Source organism: Ursus americanus, chromosome 14 (assembly GCF_024610735.1).
Source record: "Ursus americanus isolate L20-20 chromosome 14, mUrsAme1.1.p, whole genome shotgun sequence".
NCBI lineage: Eukaryota > Metazoa > Chordata > Mammalia > Carnivora > Ursidae > Ursus > Ursus americanus.
In genome coordinates this window covers 50235961-50247033 of record NC_142140.1, presented here as the reverse complement: position 1 = coordinate 50247033, position 11073 = coordinate 50235961, and the positions used below count along the sequence as shown (strand labels likewise).

Sequence of the window (11073 nt, the reverse complement as noted above, 5' to 3'; positions counted from 1 at the left end):
TAGTACTGTGATTACGTAGCCAAAACCCCCCAGAAATTTAGAAATTATGCCTATGCTTATGTAAATAGACTGTCCGAGAATGCACCAAAGCCCATGTTCTTCATTTTCTAAAGGAAAAGATCTCTGATGCCATGGCTTGTCCATACTGTGACAGCAGAAAAGAGAACTGCAGGCCCAGAGGAGGGAAGGGACTCACCTTCTCACAGGCCAAACGTTTGAGTTCTGTACTGTTTAAATCACGTTAGAGCGCGGCCCTGCTGGTACGGGGGATTCCGGGGAGCTGGGTTCACCAGGAAGCTCCGCACGTACTGACACGGGGCTCAGCAATGTGCTGAGAGTCCACGTGGGAAAGGAAAGCAAATCCGTTGCAGGGAAGCAAGGCGGCGAGGACGAAGTCTGCCAGCAAATACCCCAAACACCTCAGGACACACACAACCTGGGCCACTACGGCAAAATAACCCGTGTTGGAAAGGCAGGCTTTCTGCCCACCCAAGTCCTCTTGGTTCTTTTCATCGTGAACATTTTCCTAAAGAAACCCGCTGCCCCACGCAGTGCTCTAGGTAGGTTATTTCTGGAAGTTCCAGAACTGGGTATACTTAGAGGCTTTGTGCACTTCTGTGTTGGCGACTTGATATGGTCACAGGGACCTGCTCCCTAAGTAGACACTGGGGCACAGGTATGGCGCTCCTGGGGGTCTGTGACCCCGACCGAGGCCAGGGCCAGTTCTGCAGTAAATGCCATCTTGCCTGAGGCAGTTCAGTAAACCTCTCTTGGCTCTGATGTGCAGGGTCACCTCCCAACTAGGATGGCATCCTCAGGGCTCGCTGAAGCGGCTCTTCTAAGGAGAGACCCACATCCTACATTTGGGGGGAAAGCCCTCTGGATTTGTGCCAACAGCTGCCATTAGCTGCGTGTGACTGCAACAACTGAGAAACTAAATTTATTTTATTGAATTTTAAAGCATTTCCATTTAAAGAAGACAAAACATTCCCATCACTTGCAGAAACTTCTCTTGGACAACACAGCTCCTATACCATTTTCAGTGGTTAAACTGTTTCAGTAGCAAGGGAAAGCCACTCCTGGGTTGATTTTAAAACAGCGGTTATTTAAGTTTTTACTTCAAGACATTTTGTAGCAAAGTAGCAATAGGTTGTTTTAAGCCTATATAATTACTTACCTTGTAATAAAACCAGTTCCTTAAAAAAAATTACAAAGGAAAAGAGCAGCTTCAGTGGCCTGCCAATGAAGCCAGGGCAGGAAATGGGTCTTCTCCAGGGCGGAGTCAGCCCTGGGCTGGAATTCCAGTCTGGTTTGGCCGGGGCCTGCCTGACACCCAGCCTGTTCTAGCAAGAAAGGAGTGGAGGGGATCCTAAAGGCAGACCATGCACCTCCCCTGGGCCCCAGCAACTGGGCCCTGGAATACAGGAAAGGGAATTGCCTAACTCCGCCCCAACCTTCCTAAAACCAGCTCTGAAATCCACAGGGCCCTTTGGGTGCCTGATCAAGTCCAGGTGGGATGACATTCTCTACTCCGTATGCAGCCCAGGAAGGGAGACTTCTCTCTCCCTTGCAGAGGACTCCTGCCTCTGTGCCCACCCCCAACCTTCCCTGGCCCTTCCCTTCCACCCTGACTGCATCTGGAGGGACGCCCAGCCACCGCCCCAGCCCATCAGCAAAACCCTCAAACAGAGTCGCAGGACCGCTCCCCTGAGGTTTAGCATCAGTCTTTAATGCTGTCGTGCTGCACATTGACAAGTCACACGCTTTGGTCTCGTGTTGGCAGTGGCAACTTACAATGAGTCTAAAGGTCTGAGCACCAGACTGGCCTGCAGGGAACAGACACTTGTTCCAACCCGACCCCCCTCCCCAACTCCCAAGGTTCCTTTTGAATTCCATCGTGGCCCTGTACAGAGAACAGCAGCTGCCGTGGACTGGTTTCCTTTGAGGGCACACCAACATTACACAGAATTATAAAAACATATTTACAGACGTTCCACAGTGCTCCTGTAATCAGAAGCAAAGACCCTTTTATCAAAAGGGATTATATCTAGAGCTGTGCAAAATTCAAAAGGATCAGATCCTTTTGAAAGAGTCCAGAGTCCATTAAATGAAAAATTACCTGGGCCACTTATAAGTCCCAAGTGTGCCAAAAGATTGCCTTACAGATAAAAGAAAAAAAAAAAAAAGTGTGACCCATAAGTGAGTGCACTTGGCCTCAGAGTCAGAGATCGAGAAGTTCCCCGGCTCTGTCCAGGGCCTCTGACCCTCCAGCGAGAAGAATCTGTGCAACTCATTCACATAAGGCCGGCTCCCTTGGTCCTGCTGGAACAAGAGGTATTGCTTGTGGGCGCCGGCCAGGCAGTTTTGCAAAAATAATCTAAGTTGGTTCTCAATTTGAGATGGCAAAAGAGAAAACAGGATTCTTCAGGGGAAGAGCAAGACGTGGGAGACAAATACAGAATAAAACACGAACCGATCACACAACAGAAACCGAGGAGTGTACAGGGTCTGGTAACTAAGATGGCAGGTTGGCACCACCTAATGGCCACAAGTAAAGGGACTACAGACACATCAAGTCCAGCTGTGGGTCTGCCTCTCGCCCGTGGGCAGGGCCTGAAGGAGGGTGTGGGCGCAACCCGGGAGGGCTGCAGGAACCAGTGGGACAGACTGGAATGCCTTTTCCTGCTGTCCCCACCTCCTGCCGCCCTATCGCTCGAAAAACCACTTAAGTCTAGTGCACGACTTTGAAAGATTGTAATATATTCTCTGGAAAACATTCAGCAGTACGAAAGCCCTCCCTGGGCCCTCCCGCCCTCTCACGGGTCCACAACTGGTGGAACGGTCCGGAAATCCTTGAGCTCTGGAAAGGTCCCTGGTCAGTCCTTAGAAGCACAGGAGACTATATTGGAAGAACCTGCTCAAGTACGGTTCTTGACGTCTGCGGAATCCTTTCGGGAAAGATTACTTCAAACTCAATAACGAGGTCCCCGCGTTTCTCGGGCGTCTTGGGGAGGGGGAGGCCTTCTCCAGGGACTTTTCGCCGCATGCCAGGCCTGATGACATCTTTGAACACAACGGGTATGGTCCTGCCGTCCAGAGTGGGTACGTTCACCGTGCAGCCACACAAAGCCTTAGAAAGCAAAGAGAGAACGTTAGATGGAAGGTAGCTTAGGACGCGCAATTCCTGCCCAGAAGCTGTTTGATGTAGGGGAAGCACCATTAGGCCCCTGTAGCTAAGACCTTGTCCCCGGATCTACCCAGATCGCCAGCATGGAAGCTCTGGAAAAAACAGAGCCCTGGTTAGTCTTGTTTTTGCTGTATCCCCCAAACCTGGCTCCAAAGTGCTCAGACATATCTGTCAAGCAAATACCGAATAACTTCAAAAACCAACCATCTCCCTCCACATACTACCCTACTTATTAGTATCCTACCTCCCGAAGGCTGATCCTGGCTGGGTAAATGACATCAGAGCCATCTCTCTTAAAGATATTGTGTGGCTTGTCCTTTAAAACAAAGACAATGTCAGCTGGAATGTTGTTGGAGGTCTGGTCACCTTCCTTGGGGAAGGTGATTTTGGTCCCTTCTTTCCACCCCCGCTTCACTTCGATGGTCAAGATCTTGTCTTCGTTGCGAATGCTCTTTCCATCGGGGTTCAGCCGCTTATGGGAGATTTTCATCTTCTTGGTACAGCCGCTATAGATCTCTTCAAGCGAGACCCTAAGGTCATGGGTGACGGGGGGATCTTGCTTCTTTCGGGTGGGCTCTTGGGCAGGACGGGAACGGCCAAAGTTCATGTTGGTGAAGCCACCCATGCCCATGGGGAAGCCAGAGAATGGGTCATCAATGTCCATGCCTTCCTCCCCATTCCGCTGCCCAAAGAAGGTGTCAAACGGATTTCGGCCACCGAAGAACTCTGCAAACATGGCATGAGGGTCTCCATGGAATGTATAGCTGAAAGAGGTACCGTTAGCACCACCGCTGCTCCCGCCGCTGGGGCCACCACCCTTTAGACCTAAAAGACAAAACCAGAAGAAATCAGATGGTTGGTGGTGAGCTTCTCCCTCCCTCCCCCTCAAAGGAGCGTTCACTAAGTGGAAAAAGCTTGACAATCGTGAAGGGTGGGGGGGGTGGAAGGAAATTTTTTTAGCCTGTCAAGAAGAGTAAGAAAGAACCCTAAGCCAGAGTCACCCCCCCGCCATACTTCAGTATGCCAGGACAGTGGCAAGGGGCTCAAGCGCCCTCTCTAGGGGCCACGGAATTCCCGCCACTTCTTGACTGACCTATCCTCCCCACAAAGATATGAAAACTTACAAAAAATCCATTAAGAGATCAGATGAAAAAGGCACGCTCCAGGGTCAGTGCTAAGTGTTTACTCTTAGAAATACTCAAGAGCTAGGAACGTGTGAGGAGCAGGAATGAAAGCAAAACCATAAACGCAGCTTTTCAAATTCTCACACCCTGGCACTAATTGCCACCATCCTTACATAAAAAGCCACTTATTTCTTAAGACCCAGCCCAGAAACCAGTCTGAGTCATCCACGGGCAACTGGACAAGGCAGCTTCCTTCTCTCGGCCTGAGAGGCCTGCGCCGAGGAGGCCGGGCAGAGGCGGGTCCCACGGCTCCCTGCACCTGGACTGCGCTCGGGCGCTGGCTGCCATCTACGTGCTTGGCACCAGGTTAGGTAAGCACTTTACGGGGATTACCTCACTCCGCCCTCACAGGGGCCCCGGAGCAAGATCCGCGCTAATCAGCGCGCTCATCCGAAGGCTCGCCGCTCGCAGGTCGAGCGCGACGCGCAGCCAGAAGCCCCACCCTGCGCCCCTGGACGCCAGGCCTGCCACCTCGGCCCAGGTGAGCCCCGACCGCCGGGGCCGCGTTGCCACGGGCCCGGCTCAGCCTCGGTACCCCCCTCCGTCCGCACCCCCACCCCCGAGACCGCTCGGGGACGTGGGTGGAGGCGCCTAGGGAGGGGCAACCGCAGACATGCTAGAAGCTTCTGGGCAAGCGGCGCGGCCAGGACTCCTCCTCCCATCGGGCGGCCGCCAATCCGAGGGCGGAGGCCCGCGTGGCCGGAGGGCGGGGGCCGCTCGCCCACCCGGCCTGGGGCGTCCCCCGGGGATGCCAGACCCGGCCTCCCGGCCTCGGTTTCCCCTCCTGTCAAACGGCGGGGGCGCGCCCCTAGCCGCGCGCGCACGTACCTTCTTCCCCGTAGCGGTCAAAGATCTCGCGCTTGCGCGGGTCGCTGAGCACGTCGTAGGCCTCGGCAATCTCCTTGAACTTCTCCTCGGCGCCGGGCTCCTTGTTCTTGTCCGGGTGGTAGCGTAGCGCCTGGCGGCGGTAAGCCCGCTTGATTTCCTCGTCCGACGCGCCGCGGGCCAGGCCCAACGTCTGGTAATAGTCCTTGCCCATAGCCCCCGCCTGCGGCCCGCCGCCCAGCTGTCGCCGTACCCCGGCTTCGCCGCCGCCCCGTCCCGGACTCTATATACCCGTCCGGCGGAAGCTTCCAGAGCCCGCCAGCCCCCTCCAGAACCTTCCGCCCCGCCCCCCGCGCCGCCCCGACCAATCGCCACCTCCCAGTCCGCGACGCGCGACGTCCGGGGCGGGGTTGCACCGCCAACGGCCGCCTGCGCGCGGCCACGCCCCTTCCCTCTCCGCCCTCGGCAACGCTTCCCCGCGGCGCGCGCACCAAGCGACGTAGGCCCCGCCCACTTTGCGGGGAGCCAATCACGACCTTCTTTCACTGCCTTCACTGACCCCGCCAGCCGCGTGTGCCATCGCCAGCCTGGGTCAATAGGTTACGACACACCACTCGGGAAGGGGCGGGGCTGGATGCGGCCCCGCCCCTCAAGGTGCCCCCGCCCCTCAAGGTGCCCCCGCCCTTCCCCAGGTGACGGTAGAACTGCTCGCCCGCTTCTCACGGCGCCCGGAAGATGGGGGCACCCACTCCGGGTGTTTCTGAGCAAGTTGGCTAACCTTGCCTTACCCTAGGTCCAACCCCCCACCCCGACTTCTGTAACAAGGGAATAAAAATACCCATCCGCCCTCTTTTCTTGGCTGTGGGGAGAATGCAATTAGGAGCCCCAGCACTGTCGCTGTCCTCACCATACAGTTTCCTATAAAGCAAGGTGAGGCCCCGGGACCAAAGCTCACCTCCACGGACTGATCTTTTCTCCGGGGAAAAAGGCTCCTCATACCTTTCACTTTACCGTTTTCTCAAAAACACCTGTCACTGAAATCTGAAATTATCTTATTCTTTGGTTTTCATGCTAAATCCACCTCCCTCCCAGCCTGCAGTTGCCAGTATCTGGCACCCAGTAGCAGTGGACACTTCATAAATATTCCTGCCTGTTTTTAATGCGCCTGCTTCATTTTTCTTCCCACTACATTAATGATTTGGGGGAACATGGGTGTGTCATACACTTCTCAGGGTCTGTGATCCCCTTTGGCTCTGAGAGTTTGGGGTGCCTGTGGTCAAAGACAGGGCTGATGGTGAAAGGAAGCTCAGAAAGGGGTACCACCTGAGAAGGCCCTAGGAAAGAAGCAGTGGTGGTGGTTGAGGTGGGAGGTTCCTGGAAGAACTGCTTGGGAGATCAGGGTGGTGTGACGCTGGCTCTGGAACCAGGCAGCAGGTTTCATTCCCAGTCTCAGCACTTCCTAGCTGCATGACCTTGGGCTGGTTACTGAACCATTTGGGGCCTCAGTTCCCTCATTTGTACAATGGGGGTAGTAGTTGTACCTGCCTTGTGAGTCACCATTTGTAAAGAGCCATCCAGGACAGAGGAAGTACTATCAAAGGGGTGACTAACCATCTTGCTGAATGACGGGCTGCTGAGCCACCCCTTTCCTGCAGCACCACAGTGAGAGGCTTCTACTGCTGAGAAAGAAGACCATGGTTTTCCCTGCTTTCCCCACCAAGGGGACTCAGTAAGGACTGGATTAGTACACACACTGGCCAACCTGGGAGGATGATGGGTCTGGGCTGGGCATCCATGAGTACAGTACAGAGGGGTCCTAAACCATCACAGGGGGAAAATAATTCAATTTTTAAAAAGTTACACGAATAAAAAAAATAAATTACATAAAGAGCAGGAGAGTTCTCATCATGAAGGAAAACCCAGCACTTGTGAACTTCCTCATGGTTACATGCTAATATTTCATTGTATAAATTTAATTTATAATTTTTAATTTAATTTATTTAGAGTTATACCTTTGGAGGTCTTCACATGGTTTTGGGTGTCTTTATATTTGGTGAACTTAGGGCTGGGGACTCCCCCTTCCTTGAGTAAGCCTGGGTCATGTTTGGGAATTTTTGTCTGCCCCCCAAAATACAGAAAACAACCCCAACAGCTCTCCTTAGGATTTTTTGTCCTGGACACTCACTGGACACTTCAAAATGGTATTGGAAAAGTGGCTTCCATAGAAACCTCAGCAGCTCTTGAGCTCTCAACTTACAGAAGATGGGATGGTTAATTTTATGTATCAGTTTGGCTGGGCTATAGTACCCAGATGTTCAATTAAACACTAAGTGTTGCTGAGAAAGTATTTTGTAGATGTGGTAAAGTTAATGTCTATAATCAGTTGACTTAAGTACAGGAGATGATCCTGGATAATGGGGATGGGTCTCGTCCAATCAGTGGAAAGGCTTTAAAAGCAAATAATACTGAAGTTTCCCTGAGGACAAAGTGTCAGCTCCTGGCCAAGAGTTTCTAGCCTCCTGACCTGCCCTACAGATTTCGGACTTGCCTGGCTAGCACCCACAATCACGTAAGCCAATGCCTTGAAATACATCTTTTAATTCTCTCTCTCACACACACACTCACGAACACATATATCCTGGTTCTGTTTCTTTGGGAGAACCCTGACTGATAACAGGAACAAAGCAGGTGAGTCTGGAGTCAGTCAGCCTCAGCTGAAATCTGGGACCCACTATTTACTTATTTACTGCCTGTGTGATCTTGCACAACTTGCTTGCTCTCTTGGAGCATTAGGTGTGTCCTCTCTAAAATGGAGATAAGAACAGATCTTAACTCCCAGGGATCTTAACATCCCATATGAGGATGAAATTGAGAGGGGCCAGGAAATGAACATTATAATAACGGCTGATGCTGACACGGCCCTACTATGTGCCAAGCTGCCTCCAAGTGCTCCATATGTATTAATTCATTTAATCCTTGCAATAATCCTATGGGGTTGGCCTAGTGTTACCTGCATTTTGCAGGTGGGAAAACTGAGGCTCTGAGAGGTCGTGTGACTTGCTTGCGGTCACCCAGTGAGCAAAATGCTGAAGCGTAAAGGGTTTAGCACACTCAGTGTTTATGGTAAGCACTCAGCTCGTGTACAGTGTGATTCAGATGATGATAAAGGCTTCATTAAAAAAAAAATGCATTACTACTGTTTTCAACTCTGCTTCTCTTCATCAAACAGAACTTCAAAAGGACTACAGCCATACGAACCAACAATCCCACCCCTGGTGGAATACCCATGTGAAATAAAAACCTATGTTCACATAAAAGCCCATGAGCGGATGTTTATCAAAGCTTGATTTGTAATATCAAGAGCCATTAAAACCTAAATGTCCTTCAGTGGGAGAATGGATAGACAAACTGTGGTCTAGCCACATGATGGAATACTATTCAGTCGTAAGAAAGGACTGAGCTACTGGTACAGAAAACAATGCAGAGGAACCTCAAATACATTATGTTAGTGAAAGAAGCCAGACTCAAAAGGCCGTCTGAGTTGTCCTGCTGTGAGGCAGGCATTCCAGAAAAGGTAAAAGTATTAAGGCAGAAAGCGGATTGGTTGCCCGGGGCTGGGATGTGCTACAAAGGGAGACAGGGGATTTTGGGGGGGATGATGGAAATGTTCTATATCTGGACTGTGATGTTAGTTACACAACTGTATACATTCAGAGCTGTATACTAAAAAAGGTAAATTTCACTGCATGTAAATTATAGCTCGATAAAAAGAAAATTCTATGGACTTAATACAAAAGGCAAGACAGGGGGGAGCCTGGGTGGCTCAGTCGTTAAGTTTCTGCCTTCAGCTCAGGGCCTGATCCCAGAGTCTTGGGATCCAGTCCCACATCAGGCTCCCTGCTCCGCTGGGAGCCTGCTTCTTCCTCTCCCACTCCCCCTGCTTGTGTTCCCTCACTCGCTGGCTGTCTCTCTCTGTCAAATAAATAAATAAAATCTTAAAACAAACAAACAAAACCCAAAAGGCAAGACAGGGTAGGACTTGGGAAGCCTCTCTCTGGGGTTCCTGACACAGTGGAAAGTTGCTAACCAGCCCTGGCTTGTCCGCTCTAGGCTTCACCTTCTCTCACACAGCTCGAACCAGCTCCATCACATACCCCAAAACAAGCCAAGCCAGGTTCCCAGAGAAATCAAGATCTTACCTTACCTGCATGTGGGAAATACAAAAGGAGCTTGTGAGACAGACAGACGCACCAGAACTTCAACATTCAAATGACCATGGGTTCCCCCAAATCTGAGATGCAAAGAGTCCCCTGCTCATCCTTTGTTACTGCCACAGCACCAGACCTTTCTGGAATTTCCCCTTTGGAAATTGCCATAACGGGCTTATTACAGTTGGCTCAGCAAACTAGTTGTGACTGTTATGAATTAGCCACTGTGCTGGGGGTGCCGCGTACACAAGCAGGGTCTAGCTGTCCCTAACTGACAGGCATAGAGCATTATGTTAGTGAAAGGAGCCAGACTCAAGAATGGTTTGGACAGAGTGGCCAGTCTTCATTCTGAAGGTGGATATTATTTCTGCTGACAGCCTGGTTACTGGAAGCCAGATGAGGCCAATAAGGAGTCCTTACACCTACAATATCCATCAAAAACAAAGGGGAATTGTCCTTTCTGAGCTGGATCCTGCCTTTCTATGAGCTTCCTGTGGGTGAGGAGAGGGTGGAAATTATTCGTATGCCCTTGTGGGCACACAGCAGAGTATGTTCACAAAATGATTTGGTGCCTATTGAGTGAGTGTGGGGCTCAGGAAAACAGTCTTGAAAGGTAAATTACAGAATGTTCTGAGTCTGTAGGAATATACGTGGACTCTGTCCAAAATGACATCTGTTTGGACCCCACACACCTTACCTAGCTGGAATGCAGGAATACAGTAGATACACTGACTCAGCCCACGTTAGAGAAGCTGGGAATTGACAGGGCAAAGTAGCAAAACTTGGCTAGATTTTAGGAGTTCAACTGTGCCCCTCAGCACTTCACAATTAGATGTCTCAAGGAAGTCAACTTGGTAAGATGTTAACTTTTGGTTTCTAAGTGATTACTCCTCCTGTCCCCCTCAATGAGGGCAGGGAATGAAGCCTGTCAGGACACAAAGGATCTCAAGATACTGTGAGCCCTATAACTGCCAACAGAAAAAAGATCTGTGTTTTGGAAAGCACGATTATAAAACACTTTTATGTTTTCATCTCTTTTGCCCAGATAGGCCTCGTGAAAAAGACAGTGTTTCTGAAGACCACAGCCTTGGCTTCCTTTACTGGAAGACACAGGTCCCCCAAACCTGTAGCTTTAGAAGTTTCCAGAACTGAACCTGAATGACTAAGTGCTAAGCACTGACTCACCTTGCCCCACCCTGCTCCCCTGTGAATCAGTGATTTACCTTTGAGGACTTCTCACCACGTCTCTGATGTCAGGCCTCTAAGTTCCAGAGGGTTCCACAGTTGATGAAGCCTCAGGGGCAGGGTCTGGAATGAGGAGAAAGGAAAGAAGGTGAGGGGGTGTGCCGGGTGCTACTTACCTTGTACTGAAATCTTGAATGTGTGCAGGAGGATGTGTGTATGTGTGTGTGTGTGTGTGAGTGTGTGTGTGTGTGTTTGTGATGGCATCCAACTTCCCCAGTCTGCTCATGGCAAATAATCAAAGGAGCAAAAGCATGGCATGACCCCAGACCAGCGCTGTCCAGTAGAGCCAGTGTGAGGCAACTGCCAACCACAAATGCAAGCCAGGTCTGTCATTTTAAATGTTTTTTTTTTTTTTTTTTTTTAAGATTTTATTTATTTATTTTAGAGACAGAGGGAGAGAGCACAGAGGGAGAGGGAGAAGCAG

General features: G+C 50.9%; 1 protein-coding gene across 5 annotated transcripts in view; it reads right to left on the bottom strand.

Moving 5' to 3' along the window:
* Positions 1–1708: 1708 nt before the first annotated feature.
* DNAJB1 (DnaJ heat shock protein family (Hsp40) member B1) overlaps positions 1709–11073 on the bottom strand; it is a 31526-nt gene continuing 22161 nt past the window's right edge. For 3 of the 5 annotated variants that reach the window (XM_087867214.1, XM_087867213.1, XM_087867215.1), the window contains 3 exons: positions 5200–10712; positions 3432–4012; positions 1709–3130 (listed from right to left, as the gene is read on the bottom strand). In XM_087867214.1, coding sequence (XP_087723340.1) covers positions 2900–3130; positions 3432–4012; positions 5200–5410 — 1023 coding nt within the window. In that variant the 5' untranslated portion in view covers positions 5411–10712 and the 3' untranslated portion in view covers positions 1709–2899. The remainder of the gene's footprint in view (positions 3131–3431; positions 4013–5199; positions 10713–11073) is intronic. The other 2 variants (XM_045811983.2, XM_045811984.2) reach the window with 1 other exon arrangement.